Genomic DNA, 19,641 nt, shown 5'->3' with positions numbered 1-19,641 from the left:
ACTGACTGCCATGTTATAATTTTGAATTGTTAACAAATTGTCTAATTAATACCATTACGATTTCGATGGGAGGTAATAAAGTTTAAACGTATTTGATCACGACCTCGGCAGAGGTTACATTCCTACAGGATGTTTTATATATTTTTTTGATTCATTTTTATTTTAACGTTTTAAAAATAACATGCAGCTACTTAGCTATACATAAGCTAATAATAAGTTTTTCGATAACGATCCCAGATACCTATACCCAAGAAGTTGGTGTTTTTCTTTCAGTTTTTAAAGAGAAAGTTTCCCGCAACTAGCCTGATTGATCAAAGACCTCAACGATTTTATATTTAAAGAAAACTCGTACTCATTAAGGGGTTAATAGTTACAGTACTTGTTAGAATGTTAAAACAATATTTGCCTTTTCAGAAAAATTGTAACAATCGCAAGACTTCTTATCATATGAAACGAAGAGACTGACCTAAATACAAACTGTTTTCTCAGTTCAGCAGGAAAACAATTATAAAACGTAGTACTGTCGTAATAGCTTACAGTACAGCAGTAAACCATATTATTACGCTACATTTTATAGATATACCATTGTACAAATTGTGTACAATATTCTTACAATGTATAATAATAATGATCACAAGCTCTTAGATCGGAAAGCACTCCAACAAATCAAATAAATGGCGCAGCATTTTGCAGCAACTTTTATCGCAAGATATGCAGCTTTTTATGGATAGAACATTTTTTTGATTCTATCGCAGCATAATGGTAATAAGTCACTTTCTTTTTATGTTCCAGTGGCAAACTAAATCGTTCTGAAGTAGGTAGCTTATAAAATAAAACTTCTTTAAAAGTTAGTAAATAAGTAGTCCATAATTGGTCCATGTTAGTAATATTAATAGTCCTAACTGTATGGAGTTATGGGAAATCAAAACTTAAAAATTCGACTCGTGATCAAAATCCGAAATTTATTTGAGCGATATTATCGTAATAGGAGATGAAATCTACACTTCTTGGGTCATTCCTTGGAATTAAAAGACACCAAAACTTGCATAAGATCTTCATTTGAAATAAAAGCATAAATAACAACAACTTAAAACACTGCTACATCATTAAAAAAACGCTTTAGAACACAAAAAAAAACTATAAACTTTCCCGCCATTTCTGGGTCGCAACATTTTTCCAAGTAGTTCATAACAGAGCTGCAAGTAATGAAACAGCCTGTGTATACAGGGGACCTACGGGTCAAGTGGCTTTAACAAGCAATATTGCATTTTGTAACGCTCCGGGTGCATGCACTACTGATATTACTTTACGTACGATATTGCGAAAATAAATCTTGAGTAAAAGGATGATAATACGATGAAAAGAAGATTCACTTTGATTGTTAGATAGGAGGGAATTTGTTTCAGACGTAATTTAACAACAAAATACAATGAACCTTGCCACGTGTATGTTTCGTTCGTGGCTTTGGAATAATGTTGTAAGGAAATGTCGATTTTTTTTATGAACGAACTAGGTACCAAAGTAATTATGGAAATTACCCCGATGTACTTCAGTACCTACCTTCCTTCTAAATTAAATGCTACTTAATTGCTAAGTTACAAAAATTGTTATTTGATTATGGCCTACCGATATACTTTCCTTATAATTCTAGATAAAAAAAACCTTACTAAGTTTAAGGAACGTGTACACAATGCCCCAAGGATTTCTTTCTTATCCGTCATGAAAAAATAAGGAACCGTCGCAATATAACAAGTCACAACACAACAGGGACACTGAAGAATTCCTAAATCCTTCGTGACAGGGGTTATCTCAGGGCATATTATTTTGTCCCGAAAATACCGTTGTATTCAAATACCGAAACGTTTAGATGGGTTTACTGTGTAGGTAGACGGTACAATATTATAGATAAATATTCAAGATATTTAAAGGCATATTTTATTGCTTACACTTTAGGTTTTTTTTAAATTTTACGATTTAGTTTGACTAGCCGGAGAGAAGTGCGGGTGATGAAGACGTAACAAGTACAACGACGACGTCTTTACCTTTAGTCTCTCTTGCATCTCTTTTTACTTTACTAAAAGCGGCTTGCTGCCACAATCCGTCCAGCGTAAAGTAAACCTAAGTAACCGCAGCAAAACTAAAGGAAATAAAAAAAATATCATGCTTTCAGGGACCTGCATGTTTTTGCTCGTGAAGTTATCTAGGTCTCTAACTTACGGTAGCAAAATCTTTAGATGACTGTAATTATAATACATGTTTATTGTAATTTGAGTTTTTCTCTCTGGACATAGTTTTCTGCCTATATTTAGGTAACTACATAGTTCCGATAGAGTTACGAAATCCTACGCCAAACATTATAAAATTTGTTTTGTTTTTAGCGCCATCTTTTGAATAAGGTATGTACTTTAAACACGTAATGTATTAGCGTAAATTGTTGTTTCTAATTATTTATTCAGTAATTCCTATATTTTGCAGTATTTTAATAGAAAATCTTAGTTAGTGCCTTGGTCATTTTTAAATATTAGAAGCGCAGCAATTGGTCGAAACAAATAAGAAATATTTTTTTGCTGCTGGCGGCTAATATCTGTAGTCTGTCAAATGTCAATGTCAATACTGTCAAAGACGTTGATAATAAAGTTCCATTGTTGTAGTTTCGCATTGGCAATAGATACATTAAAAGCATACAATTTGGTTGTCTTTGTCTTACGGACTTGATCCGGCCTAAACGAGATATCTTTCTTTCATAGGTATTTAGACTTTTACAATATAAATGAGGTACTGGAACGTGGTTACAGAAAGTAACAAGATCTTGATGAAATAAACAATTGGTTTTATTTTATAAATCTAAAAATGCAGAAAGGTGTTTTTAAGTAAGTACTTAAATATGTACGAGATTACATATTTACATGGAATTTTTTATATGTTCCCGCCTTAGCATCTCTCTACAGTTATTATTTACTTTGTATACTTACTTTCTTAATGTCTTATTTCAAAATGCTGGAACAGGGATAGAAATTGTTATATTTTATAACCAAAACTCTAGCTCACTTGGCACTTGGCACTTTCACATTCACTGCCTATGAATAATGTCAACAAAACTTGCATATCAATAACTTGTAAATGCTTGTATAATACTTATAATTTACATTTTCCCTTGTATACACCATTATTCACAATATAATTACACTCCAAATTCAAAGACTTACATAATTATCTCTATTTTGAATTTTGGACTAGGTTTAATACCACCCTCCCTTATTACGGGAGGAGCCTCTTGCCCAGCAGTGGGACAGTAATGGGTTAAATTTATAAACTTATTTATTAATACCACATTCTGTCTCATGTCATGTTTAAGTTTTTAAAAGAAGAATGTAAGAATAATAAAATAAAAATAAATCAGGCTAAAGTCCTTAGCCACAATCAGCCACAGAGCTGTACTACCAAAAAATTTTATTTAATTCTTAAAAGTATTGAGGCTTAAATTTTTTTTTAATTCTGTCATTATCTCATTATTAAGTAATTGGTGGACCCTCGAAACTACTTTAAACAGCTTAGAGAGATTTCTCAATAATATGGACTTTTTATTTTTTATTTTCCAGCCCCGGTGATGGAAAGAAAAAGAAGAAACCAAATCAGGAACCTACAGAAATATCTTTTTGGAGGAACATAAACGCCTTAACAAATGCCAATAATCCCAGAAAAAAGGTTAAAAAACCATACTTTTATCCACCAAAGCCAACTCAGAGTACTATTCCAACAATTCAATCTTTTCAGCCCATATTCCCTGAACTAATTGATAACATAAATGCAGGAGGTTCTGGTAATAATTTTCAGCCACGAAATCCTGGACAGAATAGTCGTCCAGGGAATCCTAGGCAAGCATTTTGGCCTCCAAGAAATACTTTTCAGCAGAATAATCTTACACCAGTTATGCAGCCAAATAATCCTGGACAGAATATCCGGCCCAACCTTCTAGCAAAGACGTTCAGACCAAGGAATATGGAGCAAAATATTCGTGTACAAAAACCTACCCAATATATTAACCCATGGGCAGCTCCACCTCCAGGTAATATTATTATGACAACTGCAAATGACAATAAAAACCCTGAACAAAAACCTTTTACTCCAGAAGAACAGTTAACACCGGTAACTAATAGCTTGGGACCAATGTTCAAGCCAATTAATCAAGAAAAAGAAGATAAGAAGGCAGATATCTTTTCAAATGAAACATTGCCGGTAAAACCAAAAGAACCAGAAATTGAGATAAAAAAAGATGATAAGCCAGTTGAGAAAACCGAAAAAAATACAATTAGGCAGTAAGTTGATTGTGTTTTACATATTATACATATGGTTTGAACAATTCACTTGTGTATAAGTCCTGAGAGAATCTTTTATTTTCAACTTACTGAATATGCAATCATTTGAAACTAAAGCATGGTAAAAATACATATGTATTACTCAACCAAATTTCAATTTCAGAACTATAATGAGTCAACAAAAGAAGATACTCATGTTCCAAATGAGATTACAAACTATGCAGCAAGAGAAACAAAAACAAGTGAAGGCTTCAGCTGAATCAGAGACTAGCAATACCAATATTGGACCCAGTGTTGGTGTCCCAAATGTTGCCAATGTTGGCATGCCAAATGTTGGTGGACCGATTCCTAACAGTACACAAAATTTTCCTACTTTTGGAGGGGTACCACATCCAAGTATGACTAATGTTACTAGTGTACCACATCAACCTGGTAAGTGCCTTACCTAAACGAGTCAGTCCAATAAACCTAAATAAAAAGTTGATAGGCTGATTCACTACTTCTGGATAAGTCTGAGATACCTACATGAAATCTTGTCAGTGGTTCTCATACATTTGCTTCCTGTGGCACGGTCGGTAGTGTACCTATGCGAGTGTCGCGCAAGAGGTCTCGGTTTCGAATCCCGGTCCAAAAAGACTTTTCTAAGTTTTCGGTAAAAAAAATCTCAGCGATTGCCCGGAGTTAGGAAGTTGAGATCGTAGATCTCCGTGCCTCGAAGAGCACGTAAAGCCGTCGATCCTGCTGCTGATCTCTCACTGGTCGTGTCGGCTTAGCCTTCCCACCGGGCTATGAGAGTTAAGGAATAGAGTGTACCTGTGTATTGTGCACACATTTTACCACTATAAACAAAGTTCTACACAATTGGCAGGTTTTACTGAAACTGGCCGCCGTAGCCGAAGTCGGCCATGACGACATTGCATTTGCTGTACTATACTTAGAAGATAGTTATCTGACACTCACTCATAAAATGTAGACCTGGCCCTTCAGTGTTATTAGGTGTCTTTATTTTATGCACTTTTGGATACAGCCATTACAATATTATGTAACAATAGTTTCAGTTGCAGCTCCTACTACACAACAAAGTGTGAGGCCTCAATCGGAAGCTGTAGAAACTGTATTTAACTGTAAGTATCCTATCATATTACTTAATTAATGTTCAATTATTCAACAAGCGTTGTTATTAGTTTATACAAAATATAATCATATTCATCATAATTTATTATTCTTATGGAGTGAGTTTAATTTTCTTTCTTTTCAACCTATATAAAGCAATCTATTTATTATTTTTCTGATCAACCTACTGTCAAAAATGTTCAAGTCAACCCAACGATTGACATCATGGCTTAACGATTGTTTAATATAACAATCGTTATTGACAACAACCGATACAACTTTTCCCATGCTCAAAACACGGGGAGGCCTACCTCAAATACGGTTATCCGGCCACCCCTCTGTAGAATGTCCGCGCTAAAGTTCCTTAACCTTCTGTTCTGACCTGGGATTATGAGCGCCTAATGAAAGCCTTAATAAGAGTTTATGCATGTTATTTTCAGATACCGCTCCCACTAACAGTATGCCACCCGATCAATGGACGCATGTAGATGCATATGGTCAGTATAATTTGTTTTTTTTTTATACTAGAACAACCCGTATCCATAATCTTGTAATTAATAGTTTGGGTGGGTGTGGAGTTAAAAACTCATGCTTAAATGTTCTTAAAAACGGTTCTACATTATATGCAAAGTCCTCAAGCCACACCTGACGAGTGTGGCTAAGCCTAACCCCTCCCTTGTTCAAAGAATAGTTTCATAAAACGCCTATGGGATAGCGGTATTATTTACTTGTTGGTTTGGATTATAGCTAGTTTGAATCATGCATGCGTGGATGAGTTTGGATTGAATTTTCTATGACTTTCTTATATACCCCATAAAACAAGGAGAGAACTATATTCCTTTTTTATTGTTTTCCAAGGTATAAGGGAAGGTTCATATCTGACGGAACATACGTCGCGTATTATCGGTCGCGTAACGCCAGAACAGACAAATGTATACAAAAACACTTGACCGTTCACACTCAACCGATGATGCGTCGTTGCGAATCCCATACTATTTAGGCTACGCTCGACGCATCTTCTGTTTGATGTGAACCGTCCCTAAAAGTTTGAAAAAAAATTGGGGTGGATTAAAGCATGTTTCCTTTCAGTCAATTAAAATATATTAAATATTTAGGCTAGTTTTCCTCCATAGCCCATATTCTTATCCGCTCTGTAAATTGGTTTATTTATACTATAATGTGAACTATTGTATATACTCCCATGTACTTATTGTATATACTAAACCTAATATCCCTGCGTTAAAGTGTTCGTGTGTTTTTAATATATATTTTTGTTTTAGGCTATAGATACCCGAAAGGTATGTCACGTTGTATATTGTTATAGATATATCGCTTATGTTATTTGCTAAAAAATAAAAAATAAATGTATTTATATAAATATGTTTATTGTTTATAAACTTATTAGCTATGTATTAACTTTACAGACTACTGAAATATATAATTAGTAGTGTATATAAATAGTAGTGAAAGATTAAAATTCTATATGAATGATAACTGATAAGAAAATATGTAATACTTATTATTAAACAACTTTAGACTATTGTATTTGTAATTTTGCAGGTATACCAAAAAGTTTTCTGGCACAGGCACGGCAACAATCGTCGTCTTCGCAAACAGGTAGTTTTAAAAACACGTATTTTTCCTTTCAAAATGTGTACAGGAGAAAAAAGCTCAAGCCTCTAGATATTGCAAGGTCCTACTCCTGGATAGAGTAAAGTGATTTTCTGCACTATAGTTTACCCTAAGGTAAACCTATAAAAATAGTTGTAAGAATGAATAAATAAATAAATGTTCGGATTTTCTGTTAAGAAATTGTCAGCGGCAATCTGGACAGGACCAACGTTTTGAGGACAAAAAACGTTAGCTAAATGAGAGCGTACTACGTATACCAATGCACCAGAAAAATATTCATTTTGCTCAATTTTCTTTAATCAAAATCAAATTCAGTAGTAGAATCTCGAATGCAAAATAGAAATAGATGTTTTACATTTTTCTCGTGTGTGAATCTATTGAAGCCCTTTCAGAGCAACCAGAAGCGTCAAATTGGTGCCACTTCCCGCCGAACGCGCCAAACGTCCAACCACCAACAAACGCGACCAGCCCACTGATGGTACAAACTGAAGGTCAAGCTGATATCCCACAGCCTTATTCACCATCTGAGTTGTATACTGATATTGATATACCTCAAGGTAAGAAAAAATAGGATGTAAACATTGTTTTCTAATGCCTCTGTGGCGAATTTGGAGCGTACGCGGCTGTACAGGAGTCACGGGTTCAAATCACGTGTCTAACCAGAAATGTATGCCTAAACTTTTCTACAGTCTAAAAATTTAATTCACTATTTTTAATATCCGTGCCTCGTAGAGTACGTGAAGCCGGTGTCGATGCTGATTCTGGCCTCTTATAAATCGTGTTCAATAAAACTAGTTACCTTGGCCGAAAATTGTATATTAAGCTACAAATATTATAGTTTTTACTACTTAATTAAATATATTTTTTTTCAGACGAATCGGACTCAACAGAGAAATCAGGTCAGAAACGATTGAGCGCGTTCCGCCGTTTGGGACCTCAGACACAAACTAAAAAACCAAAGCTTACAATCAGTGTCACTGTTAATGATGATCAAGAAGTAAGGTATGAAAATCTATAGTTCTCTTATTTAATGTCTTCTCTATGATAAAAGGCTATTTGAATGGCACTCGATGGTAAAATAGAACAAATGTCGATTTATTTATGTGATAAAAGCTATTACTACATATAAAGATGCTCTCACCCGCATCCCTCTTTATAGAGAAACAATACAAGACGATCATAAGCGGCATTTGTAAATGTTTGCAACTTTTTATTACGTAACCTACACTCCGGTATGTCACCAAGGGGTAACGCGAGATGGTGATCAGCAGCACCTAAGTTGTGTGTGCTTTAACCTTTAGAAACGTTTTAGGAAACGTTATCTATAAAATGAGAACTTTACAATTTCTTTTTTCTATCTCCAGGGAAGTAGTAGACGAGACAGAAGAGATAAAAGAAATAACACCGGTACATCTCCGTGAAGATATTCTTCTTAGTACTGATCACACTGTTATGAGGTACCTCAAGTATTGGCCCTGGAAACGTAATGTGGTCATCAAGAGGAGTGTCACTGCTAGGAATTCTAAGGTGAGGACAGTTTATTCTTATGTTCTTTAATTTATAATTATGTATGGGATAATCGGTGTGGTAGGCAGGGGCACACTGGGGAAGCGGAGTATCCAATTGGAGGTACCGCGTCCTGGCCACCTTATGGTGACTGTTAAAGGAACACCGTCAGGTTTTTTAATCGGTATGCCCAAATTTAAAAAGCCGGAACGCTTAGCCGGCGGGAGAGCCCGACAGACCCCCGCTTCCTCCTTGGAGCGGGACATGCAGTAATGCAGTTTCCTGCCAAAAAAAAAGAAAAAAACAGGGGTGTACACTGTACAATGCACTCAGGTGTCGCACATTTCAGGTCCGGGTGTCATGGAGAAATTGTTTGTTTGTATGGGGTGTAAATTATTCCCAGGCTTGGCCAGTTTTTAGTCCAGTGTATCTTGGACAATTTGATTTTTCTACCAAAACAACATAGGCTGGAAATCAAACACGAGACCTCGTAACTCCAATCAAAAACACTACTTAATACTACGCAGGTTTAAATATTCGCTTATTTAGTTTACTTTTATGATTTCAGACTGTAATGATACTGGAAAAAGAGCAAATGGAAGAAGTGTATGAGAAAGAATCAATATACATACAAGTCACGGTGAGTTTTACTTCACAATAACCATTATCTGAGACAACAAATCAAAGTCGCTGAACATGATGTTGGTAACTTTATTTCAAAGACAGTCATCAACTTTGGAGTTTACAAAGATTGCCTTCTTCTATAATCATTGTTAATATTTTTTAGGTGACTGGCTACCCACCAAATTGGACAAAAGAACAAGTATTGGATACGCTCATGGAGAATGTCAGAGGATACAGTTTTATACCTTGCTTTATTGAGGTAAATATACTTTTGTTGATGTGAAAGTTTCTAAGGGATGTATAAGCGTTATGTTTGTTACTCTTTCAAGCAATAACTTTAGAGATTGACATAGATTATGGTCATTTTTATTCGAGGAAGCTTTCGAGAGACAACTCAAGGGTAGAATTTAATAAAAAAATATAGTTCAATTCGGTAAGCCTGTAAGTTCTTTACGCAGTTCTAGATTATTTGCAAAGATCCCTACTCTGACTTAGCCGGCGTGATAGAGACAAAGAATGAGTCTCAATACTCACAATAATGAACATTTTAGACATCCTAGATTACTCTTTCTAGGATCTATCTATCTATCGTATGGTTAGTGGTCAACCTAGTGTCAAAGTGGTTCAAGCCGCCCGAGAGGCCTTTGACATGCCTTAACGACTGTTATCTTCATTCAGAACAACTGGGACCGACTTTTTACGTGCCCTCCGAAGCACGGAGACGCTCAGTTCAAATACCATGATGACCGCGCCAATGGTTGCTTAACTCACAGATCGTTTACCGACCGGTGAACGCAACTGGCTATGGCAGGAGGAGTCTTGAGACTCGGCAGGGACAAAAACTGATAAAATTGTTGTTTCTTCCTTTCCAGTTCAACTACCAAGAATGCAAATTCCTAACACTACGATGTCGCTCAGCGTTATTAAATCTACACAAATGCGGTTTCACGATTCGTAAAGGCGACGTGGAGTTGATCATAACGTTAGGTCAAACTGAACTGACGCTCAATCAGATTGACTTTGTGCCGAGACTTATATTGAGGAAGAGACTCAATATGTGCATTAAGAGTGAGACGCTGCTGGATTTGAGCGCTTTTACTTTGAAAGAAGGTAAATATTATAAGACATCTGATCTCTTTTCAAATTTCCAAATTTTGCTCTTCTGCATCACCGATTAATTTTCGAAAACAAGTTCGTTGGAATGAATAAAAACAAGACGCAAGGGGCAAAATGCTTTTTCTTTTTCTCTAACTGTCAGAGACAAGTTGATATTTATTCTTATAACAAAAAATCAATCGTCATAAATATTTAAAAAGTCCCTTTAGCCATAAAAACTAGGACCAAAGCTTCACATAGAGCTCTCTTAAGACTCTTCACTCTATAGAAAATAATCGAACATCGACCCTTTCGACGACTTATTCCGGTTTCTTACCCTTAATTTATGTTTCAGATATCAGCCACTTCCTCTACTTCCCGCTAAACCGATTGAACAATCAAACGGAATTAGTTCAGTTGCAAAGTGAGATCACATGGAATCATCTCACTGAATTGAATCTATCACATAATAGATTAACGTGAGTATCTATTTAAAGTAAATCATATCTTTGTATAGTAACTAGTTCTCATTTAGTAGTCACTAGCTTTTTAAAAGTCCTAAAATGCCAGTGTTACTTGCGCCGAAACGTCTAGCAATGCGAAGTAAAATGCTTATTTGTCTTAATTCCCGTATTTTAAATAAGTGACTTTGACTGCCTCGCTAATTTCGGCGGTAGTATAAACTTCTGCCGATTAAGCGGTCTCGGGTTAATTTCTTGGATTTCTCTAATTTTAATTGGAATAAATTCAATAAAAGTCCGAATTTTAATAACGTGAGTCAATACTTTTCACACATAAGACCAACATTGTAAACGGCGACACGTGGATATATTTCATACACGCTTGCATGCTTTTATGTGTACCTCTATAGTATATGTTCTAACTAACCAAAGTGACCTCTTTCAGTTCCCTAGACGGTTTCGACTTGGAAGAAACAACGCCAAACCTACAATACCTAAATCTGTCTCACAATTGTTTGGAAAGAATCACTTTGCTTATAAAATGTCGGGAACTGCCGCTGAACACTATACATTTGGAAGGCAATCCGTTCTGCACTGATTATATTGATCCGGACCAGTATGTGAAGGTCGTGAAGATGATGTTCCCGAGTGTTATGACTATTGTAAGTAAATTTCTTATTAGATTTATATTAGTTTTGTATTAAAATTACACGAAAAGGCAGATTTTTATGATGTCTTGACTAAAATTAGACTATATAACGTTGACCTAAAATTAAACTATACTTATTTTTTAATCCGAATATGTTGCAATTGTTACTTCAGAAACCTTTACATCTTGGAGTGATTGTTTCAATCATTATACATTAATTTAACCACAACTGACTCACATCGTTAGAAGAATGCAGTGCAGAAGTAAAGAAACAGCAAAAAATGACAACAGAATGAAGGAGGAACTAGTTTTTTTATTTCACTGCTTTCAAGTGCGAGTAGATAGCTTTCTACTTAAATACTCTTATTCTATAAAGAAGCGTTTATAGTTGTAAGCGTGTACAGATCAAACAAAAGAAATCGTTTTTCCGGTTAGTTATGAGTATATGTAATATCTGATTGTAATATGTTTTTTTCCAGGACGATATACCAGTAAAACTAAAAGGCGATATGCCTAAATTCATCCGCAACTATTGTCCCGAAGACGCTAAAGATTTGGCTGAGAAGTTTCTAGAAGTATACTTCCCGCTGTTGGACGGTGATATTGAACATAGAGTTATGTTGTCGGACATGTACGAAGATAATGCTATTATGACTATCACCTATCATTATAAATTGGGTAAGTAGCTTCTTAAACATGTATACGGTACTGTTTTAAAGAAAACTAGTACTACCAAGTAATCTGTGACTTTACAACATACTAGCGACGATTACAGATGACAAACAGATCCGAAATATCTACATATGGGTTACACACATATTTTTGTCAGATTGTGACTCGAATTCACAGCTGTCTATTTTTGTTGTCCGCTGTACTAGGGACCAATTTTATAATCTTAAACTTGAACTTTTTTAATACGCCTCTAGTAGTTCTAGATTTAAAAAAAAACGTTCATAAGGGTAATGACTACCGTAGTTGGTTTTAAACCCTTACAAATACCTATATGAATAACAAGCAAATCTATACCAAAATTTAATCAGTTATTATCTCCAGATTTTGAAACAGGTCTTTTGAAACAAAAAATATATAGATGTTTTTTTTTGTTCCAGCCTTCGGCCCAATATACAGGTGCTTCAGAACACTGTTTCAAAACGCCAGACAAATAGAAGAAGGTAACATGACTATGGTGAAAGGTTCCGCTGCGATCGTTAAGACTATAGCCAGCTGGCCACGGACTGAACACGATCCCTTTACTTTTACTGTTGATGTTATGTTTCATAACGTAAGTACATAGAATACATACATACATTCAATTACGGCTTGTTCCTATAAGAGTAGACAGAGACCAAAGAACGCCACTTGGTACGATCCTCACAAACTTCATTGACTTTTATATCTCAGCTTTAGCTCCCATGATCGATGATACCAACTTATATGGCTGTGATAATATGTTGGTTAAGTGTTTGTCACGGCGGAATTACATTCGATTGTTAAGCTGAAATTTCGGGTTTAAAAAAACGCCATGACTCCCAAAGTCCCAAAGCATGAAAATAGACTTATGCGTATCGGACAGCACGTAACGTCCTCGGTCCTACGTATAATTTCTTGCCCAACGTGACGGGATACTACCTTATTTTATTTCAAGAGTAAGGAAGTTGGAGTACCGCTTTTATATCCATTTCCAACAAATCTACGCTGGCGGCAGATTTCAGTAAAACTTGTACCTACCGCTATAGACATAGACAGTTAACTTACACGGAAACATCCAAGATATTATGATTATTATAACAATATTCTTCATCAGGACACAACCACAATCCTTCGCATCGACGGCATCCTCAAACTGACTCGTGAATCATTAGCCGAAGACGAACATCTACTATCATTTACTAGAACATTAGTATTAAATACAAGAGATGGTGTTGAATACAAGATACAATCAGAAATGTTACACTGGAATATTCCTAGTGGGGAGTATGGGAGGTCGGCGTTTGCTGTCACTGCAGTAAGTTTGTTAAAAAATATTTCCTTTACTGTTTTAGTATTGTACCATTTCGTAGATTTTTTCTATAACACGGGTTACATACATGCGGAAACGAAGAACATGGTGCGATCATAGGCGTCGAAATTCTGCATAATAGGTAAAACTTCTAATATCGAAGAAAGTTGTAACATTATTTCGTAGTCACAGCTATAGCTGCCCATAGGGTCGATAAATGCCAAAATTATGCACTCATTTATATAGAAAGTTCTGGACATACTTATATTTGTACTTACAATTAGGTACGATAAATTTGTTAAACAAAAAATAACACTAGTATTGTACGAAAATTATTCATGCAAAAGTAAAGGAATAAGAATAGGTAAGTATTATTACGATGGTAGATTTCATTTGAGTAAGTACCTTTAATGTGACCAGAAGTGGACAAATGTGTGTGACTGTGATTATAGTATCGATTTATTACGACTAAAGCTGTTTAGAATATTCATGAATAAAATCAATACGCAACAACGATCACCCCTTAGCGTTAGGGTGACGATACGTGGGCGAAATTATTTACAATAGATTGTCATGCATGAATTCACACCCTTTGTTGATAGCACACCTTATCATTGTTTTTACTGTTTTGTTTCATGATTTTTGGTTTTTACCAAGGTATGTTTGATTCAGATTGTTTATATTGATAATAATTGTAGTGATAAATTTATTAGACTTTAGGTGACTCTGCAAGTATCTTTAAAGTTCTTATACCTATATGAATATGGGGTTATTATGTCATTATTGGGAAAAATATTGGTATTATAGTTTGTATGTTGTTACACCTCGTCTGATAAACCGATTTTGACGTATCGAATTTAGCATGCACATAAAGATCAGGCATGCCTTTTAACGTAGCTATAATAAAAAAAACCTACAGCACTTTACCACGCGGAACAGCTTCTACGTAATAAATCAGAAATATTTATTCAGTGTAATGAAAGGCTTAAATATTTAATGAAAATGTATTTTAGGAGTGAATTAGTGTACCTACCTATTAACCGTTTCCGTGCGGATGATGCCGCACAGGCACCATGTAAATCTATTGCGTATGGCGTATGGTGCCCGAGAGGATACAAAACTAAAATATAAAAAACTCGGCTAAAACGACATTTGTCAAAAGAGTCCCGTAAATAAAAGTGTCTTTATTTGTCACCAATATCATGCCTACAGTGTTCGTTTCAAGTAATTTCGTAAATTAGCAAACTTCAGAGGTTGTAAACCAAGTGGTCGAGACACATTTTATTATTGATTATAATTATATTTCACTATCCTCATTCACTTCTGGTTTCCAGTCGTCATAAGTTTATGAATTCTCATAAAACACGTCGTCATCGTCGCATTGAGTTTCGAATTCTGACTGAGGAATATATTCACTTTTTTTCTGGGTAACTCCACAATAAAATAAAAAGATTGTCAATTAAATGCCTAACAAAAATCCACATTTTTAAAGAGGTAGACATAGATATTTTATCAATAAAAATACACTTCGGTACATTCTTATCCAAATAAAACACTTTAAGTAAGTGTTTGTAGGTAAGTACGACGTACGGTTACGAGTAGAATATTTTTGTTTTATTAGAATCGGACTTCCCATTCGGTTATGTGATTTACAAAACACTGGAATATAGAAAATATAACTATAAACGAGTTACACCACGCTGCAAACTCAAATGGTACGTGAACAAATTCTTTATAATAATTTTGAATAAATATATCCATAAAATAATGCCCGAAGGTTTACAACAGCTGATAAAAACTAGTTATTCACCTTCCATTTCCATAAAAACACACAGATTGTCACTTTAAAACGCACTGAACGAATTTACAGACCGATTACGTCCAATACACAATGGCAAATGATTCTATAACAAGTGGAAACACGAGAAAAAGCTAAAAATTACAACTCATGGCGGATGATTCCTCAGGGGCATCATCAGTCTCTGGCGCTTGGTGCCCCAGAGGCATCATGGAATTTTTGTTTGACGCCAGGCACTAAAGATTGCTAAAAAGACCTCCGCACGGAATCGGTTAACAGCTTTATGCCTAATCAAGTAGTCTACCGGTACTAGGTAATTGAATTAGGTATTCAACTGTATCGGTTGAGTAATTCTACTACCAGCATATTATGTAAATACGTAGTGTTATCATAGTTGAACTAACTGTTCAAAGTTTATGTATTTACTTTCCGTACATTTGCTAGAATAGCCACGATGTTTGTCTTTATGAAATTTTGTGAATATGTTTAGTCCTGTCGTCGGCGCTAGCACTCGTCATAGTAAGCGCGGATCACATCAAAATAGCACCGTTTTAGGTAGTTACCTATCATCCTTTGAAACACCACCTTCATAAATTCTGAAGAATACGAATATTTCGTACGCCAATAGATATCAAATATTATCATTAAATCTTTACTCTACGGATATTATCTTGAAACTGTATACTATGCATGTGCATACCTACTATTTAACTATGTCACGGAATGATTGTTACATGTTATTATGCAATATGCATTGCAACGTAGTTCCGAGTATGTATGAGCTATGAATGCATGCTGATATAGCTATGAATGCATCATAACAAGATCAGTAAGACTGTATAATTTATACTTATATTTCCCTTGGTACATATCTGTGGTGTCAACGTGTATGTGTATGTATTAAATTATAGGCAGAATAAGATAAACAATCATAGGAAAAAATAATCATCTTTATTCATGTCTCGAGTTTAAAATGTGCAGCTTATAAATGGCTTACGCAAAACTACTTTATCACTCTGATACTCACAGAAAACATTTCAATCATAATAATAGCCATCCCATTATTGCTTCCATTACTAAAGGGATGAAATGGATTCTAAAAGGAAACATTATACTGCTTAAATGAAAAGATTGGCACTATTGGTGGATTACTCTTAAAATATGGGCCGCGGATGAATGTTAAGTCTGTAGATAGCAACGTCTGAACGATGATCACACAGTGTCCATAGATTCTTCGTTTAACGGTTCAGTCTCCATTTCCATATCTCTATCGTCGGCTCCCGAAGCATACTTCAATCGCAACTTTTCATAATGTAGCTGCTCCTTAGCTGACACAGAAGGCTTGCATTTCGCGAGGGCGGTTCTAAAGTCTTCAAAGCCAACAAATATTTCGCCTTCCAGTGTTCCATTCGCAATGTGATTTGTAAGTGTATTTGTAGCGGCTGCTCTGACCAAACCGGCTAAGTCAGCGCCTGTGTACCCGTCTGTCAGTTCCGCCACCACTTGTAAATCAACATCAGGTCCTAATTGAGGCTTCGTACCAGCTTTGGTGAGCTTCTGAAGAATGTCAAATCGGTCCTCCCTTGCTGGCATGCCTACATACATGACGCGGTCCAAACGGCCCGGTCGTAACACTGCAGGGTCAATGATATCTGGTCTATTTGATGCAGCCAACACAAAGACACCTTCGCGACTCTCTATGCCATCCATCTCAGTCAACAGTTGGTTCACAACGCGCGCTGCACCATTGTTATCATGGCCGGATCTTCGCGGGCATAGGGCGTCAAATTCATCGAAGAATATAACACAAGGCGCAGAATTTCTGGCTCTTCTAAAGCACGTACGAACGGCCCTCTCACTTTCACCAACATACATGTTCAACAGTTCAGGCCCCTTCACAGATATGAAGTTAACTCCAGCTTCATTAGCAACAGCTTTGGCTAATAATGTTTTACCACAACCAGGTGGGCCACAGAGTAATACTCCACTTGGAGCAGACAATCCAAGCTTGTTAAGCTGATCAGGATACTTCACTGGGGCTAGGACAGCTAACTGCAATTCTTTGCGCACTTGGTTCAAAGACCCTACATCATCCCATGTAACATCGGGCACAGTAACAATACCCTCTCTGACTGCACAAGGTTTGGTAGTTTTTAGGGCTTTTACAAAGTCTTCATGTCTAATAGCTAGTCCATTTAACTCATCTTTTGTGTAAGGCATATCTTCAAGCAAGGCAAGGACCTCATCAATAGGATCAACAGGTTTTTTAGCTGCTTCATTAACATGGTTTGCCTCGGTGGGAGCAATGACATTTGCATTATTTAACTCTTCGGCAGGTTTGTCCCCATCAGCTAGTGGTATAGGATCATCAACTGGAGCATCTACCGTTGATGTGATTTCTTCACTTTCTTTGTCCCCATTAGAAACAACTGCAACTTCATCTGTAGTAGGAACCACCTCAATTGGTTTAGTGTCTACGACAATCTTTGAAGCCTGAATTTCTCCAAAGATCCTCTTCACTGCATATGTGCTGGCTTTATTTACAAGTGCTTGTAAGTCAGCTCCAACAAATCCTGGAGTTATTTGAGCCAAGACATTCATATTAACATCTTCACCTAATGTAATACTCTTACAAAGAATACTGAGGATTTCTTTCCTCGCTTTTAAAGAAGGGATACCTAATGTTATTTCTTGTTCAAGGCGGCCTGCCCTTCTTAGAGCAGGATCTAAGGCATCTGGATTGTTTGTAGCGGCAAGTATTAAAACTGATGAGTCTGTTTCTGTTAAGGAATCTAAACTCGCAAGTAACTGGGCAACCATTCTCTTCTCCATATCTTTCTGGGCATGTACTCTGTTCCCACAGACTGCATCAATCTCGTCTATAAACAAAACACTTGGGGCAACTGATACAGCTCTCTCAAACAGCTCTCTGATTCTTTCCTCCGATTCTCCTGACATTCCACCAACTAATTCTGTACCAGTTATTGCAATAAGTGGTAGTTGAAGCTTCCCGGCTATAGCATGGGCTAATAATGTTTTACCAGTCCCTGGAGGCCCATGCAATAGTGCCCCTCTAGGAGCCTTAATACCTAACTGGCTGTAAACTTCTGGATGCTTCATATGTAATATTAAATCACAGATCTGTGTGATAATATCTGATATACCTCCTATGTCATCAAAACTAACCTTAACGTTTTTGACAGTTCCAATATCAACTTTTTTCTTTGGTTGTGCATTTGCAATTTTATTTATATCAGCTTTTCTCTTTCTGTCGTTTTCTTTTGAATGCTGGTTTTGTTGTGATTTAGGTGTGTTCTCAACGGCCGTGCTGTTTGCGTTCTTATTCGGTATGTGGGGGGTTATTGTGATTTGATCATTGATTTTCGGTAATTTCGGTGCCGCACCGCCGTCTTCGTCGCTACTCAAAATATCTATAGGTTCGCCAGACTTGTCAGTATTCCGCCGATTGGTCGCCGGCCGTTTTTTATCCTGCATCTTGTACATGGCGAGCAAGCGATCGTTTAGTGCGCTACTATTACTTTCGTCTAATAACTCCAAATCGGATTCCTCTTCCGATCCTTCCGAAGTAGACGCTCCTTCCAGCCCGTAGCTTTGTAGAACTACTTTATAGGCACTCTCTACCATCTGGCAAAAGGCGTTGTCGCTCCTGTTGTTGTACTCGCGGTAGCGCTCTTTCAATGAACGCGCCATTTGGCTAACATCGACGAACGTCTTGTCCACATTCTCAGCTAGATAATTCTTCACTCGCGACACTATAATAGGATCGTTTATAGTCTTTTGTCGTGTTTGGTGTTTCTTCATTTTGTGCGAAAAGTTATTTTGTGATGAATTTTGTCTTTAAAAAGTTTATTTTAGTAAACTATTCCACAAAACGTAATGTTTGACAGCGGCGTCGCTGAATCGATGGAATGTTGGCACAGATAATAAATTTTCATTGCATTATGCACATGGTTGGTTCTAAAGCTGCCTGTTCACAGTGAATAATCGTATTACTTATAATAATATTTTTCCAGGTGAAAACGAAGCACAACCTGAAAGTTGATGCTACTACTGACGAAAAACTTCAAGGGGAATTACTCAAGATTTTCATGAAACTGACTGCAATGGACAAAAAAGTCAGTGAAAGGTAACTTCATCCTTATAAAATTTTAGAAAGTTTATTATCTTGTAATGTCCTGATTATTTATTTGTTTTCTTTGCAGGTGCCTAGAAATAAAGAAATGGAATCTGAAAGAGGCTTTGGACCACTTCTCGAGGTTACTCAAATTAGACAGCTTAGAAAGCATTGCAAGAGAAGATAGTTAAGGTTTAATGAAGCATGCCATTTTTATTGATAAAATAAAGTATATTATGAGATAATGTTTAGCGCTGTTTTATTTCTTACAAATACATGTTTAGTCATTTGTTGCGACAATATTTAACGACTC

At 36.2% G+C, this 19,641-nt stretch overlaps 2 protein-coding genes across 6 annotated transcripts; one reads left to right on the top strand and one right to left on the bottom strand.

The window, feature by feature from the left end:
• The first annotated feature begins 2,674 nt into the window (after positions 1 to 2,674).
• On the top strand, positions 2,675 to 19,577 carry LOC142977264 (uncharacterized). Of its 5 annotated transcripts, none has more exons than XM_076121047.1 (20): positions 2,675 to 2,870; positions 3,600 to 4,316; positions 4,480 to 4,748; positions 5,369 to 5,440; positions 5,870 to 5,926; positions 6,710 to 6,727; positions 6,990 to 7,046; positions 7,445 to 7,618; positions 7,934 to 8,063; positions 8,426 to 8,588; positions 9,136 to 9,207; positions 9,355 to 9,450; positions 10,064 to 10,301; positions 10,642 to 10,765; positions 11,193 to 11,409; positions 11,876 to 12,074; positions 12,506 to 12,678; positions 13,201 to 13,401; positions 19,228 to 19,340; positions 19,417 to 19,577. In XM_076121047.1, the coding sequence occupies exons 1-20, from the start codon at positions 2,851 to 2,853 to the stop codon at positions 19,517 to 19,519; spliced, it is 3,213 nt and encodes a 1,070-aa protein (XP_075977162.1). In that variant the 5' UTR covers positions 2,675 to 2,850; the 3' UTR covers positions 19,520 to 19,577. The 5 variants fall into 5 exon arrangements, with proteins under 5 accessions (XP_075977162.1, XP_075977166.1, XP_075977165.1 ...); XM_076121048.1 differs by having other exon boundaries at positions 2,676 to 2,870; positions 5,375 to 5,440; XM_076121049.1 differs by having other exon boundaries at positions 2,676 to 2,870; positions 7,454 to 7,618.
• smid (nuclear valosin-containing protein-like smid) lies at positions 16,128 to 19,139 on the bottom strand. The gene has a single exon (XM_076121053.1). The coding sequence runs from the start codon at positions 19,013 to 19,015 to the stop codon at positions 16,406 to 16,408; it is 2,610 nt and encodes an 869-aa protein (XP_075977168.1). The 5' UTR covers positions 19,016 to 19,139; the 3' UTR covers positions 16,128 to 16,405.
• Positions 19,578 to 19,641: the final 64 nt, after the last annotated feature.

This window comes from Anticarsia gemmatalis, chromosome 12, assembly GCF_050436995.1.
Source record: "Anticarsia gemmatalis isolate Benzon Research Colony breed Stoneville strain chromosome 12, ilAntGemm2 primary, whole genome shotgun sequence".
In the NCBI taxonomy this organism is placed as follows: Eukaryota; Metazoa; Arthropoda; class Insecta; order Lepidoptera; family Erebidae; genus Anticarsia; species Anticarsia gemmatalis.
Note: the sequence above shows the minus strand (reverse complement) of the source record. Positions and strands in the feature narration are given on the sequence as shown.

Excerpts from the sequence above, each read along its gene's own strand:
- LOC142977264 (XM_076121047.1), top strand. The coding sequence starts at position 2,851 with ATGCAGAAAGGTGTTTTTAA. Across the intron at positions 8,064-8,425 it reads AATGATGATCAAGAAGTAAG|GGAAGTAGTAGACGAGACAG; the intron begins GTATGAAAATCT and ends TTCTATCTCCAG. Across the intron at positions 10,302-10,641 it reads CGCTTTTACTTTGAAAGAAG|ATATCAGCCACTTCCTCTAC; the intron begins GTAAATATTATA and ends TTTATGTTTCAG.
- smid (XM_076121053.1), bottom strand. The coding sequence starts at position 19,015 with ATGAAGAAACACCAAACACGACAAAAGACTATAAACGATCCTATTATA.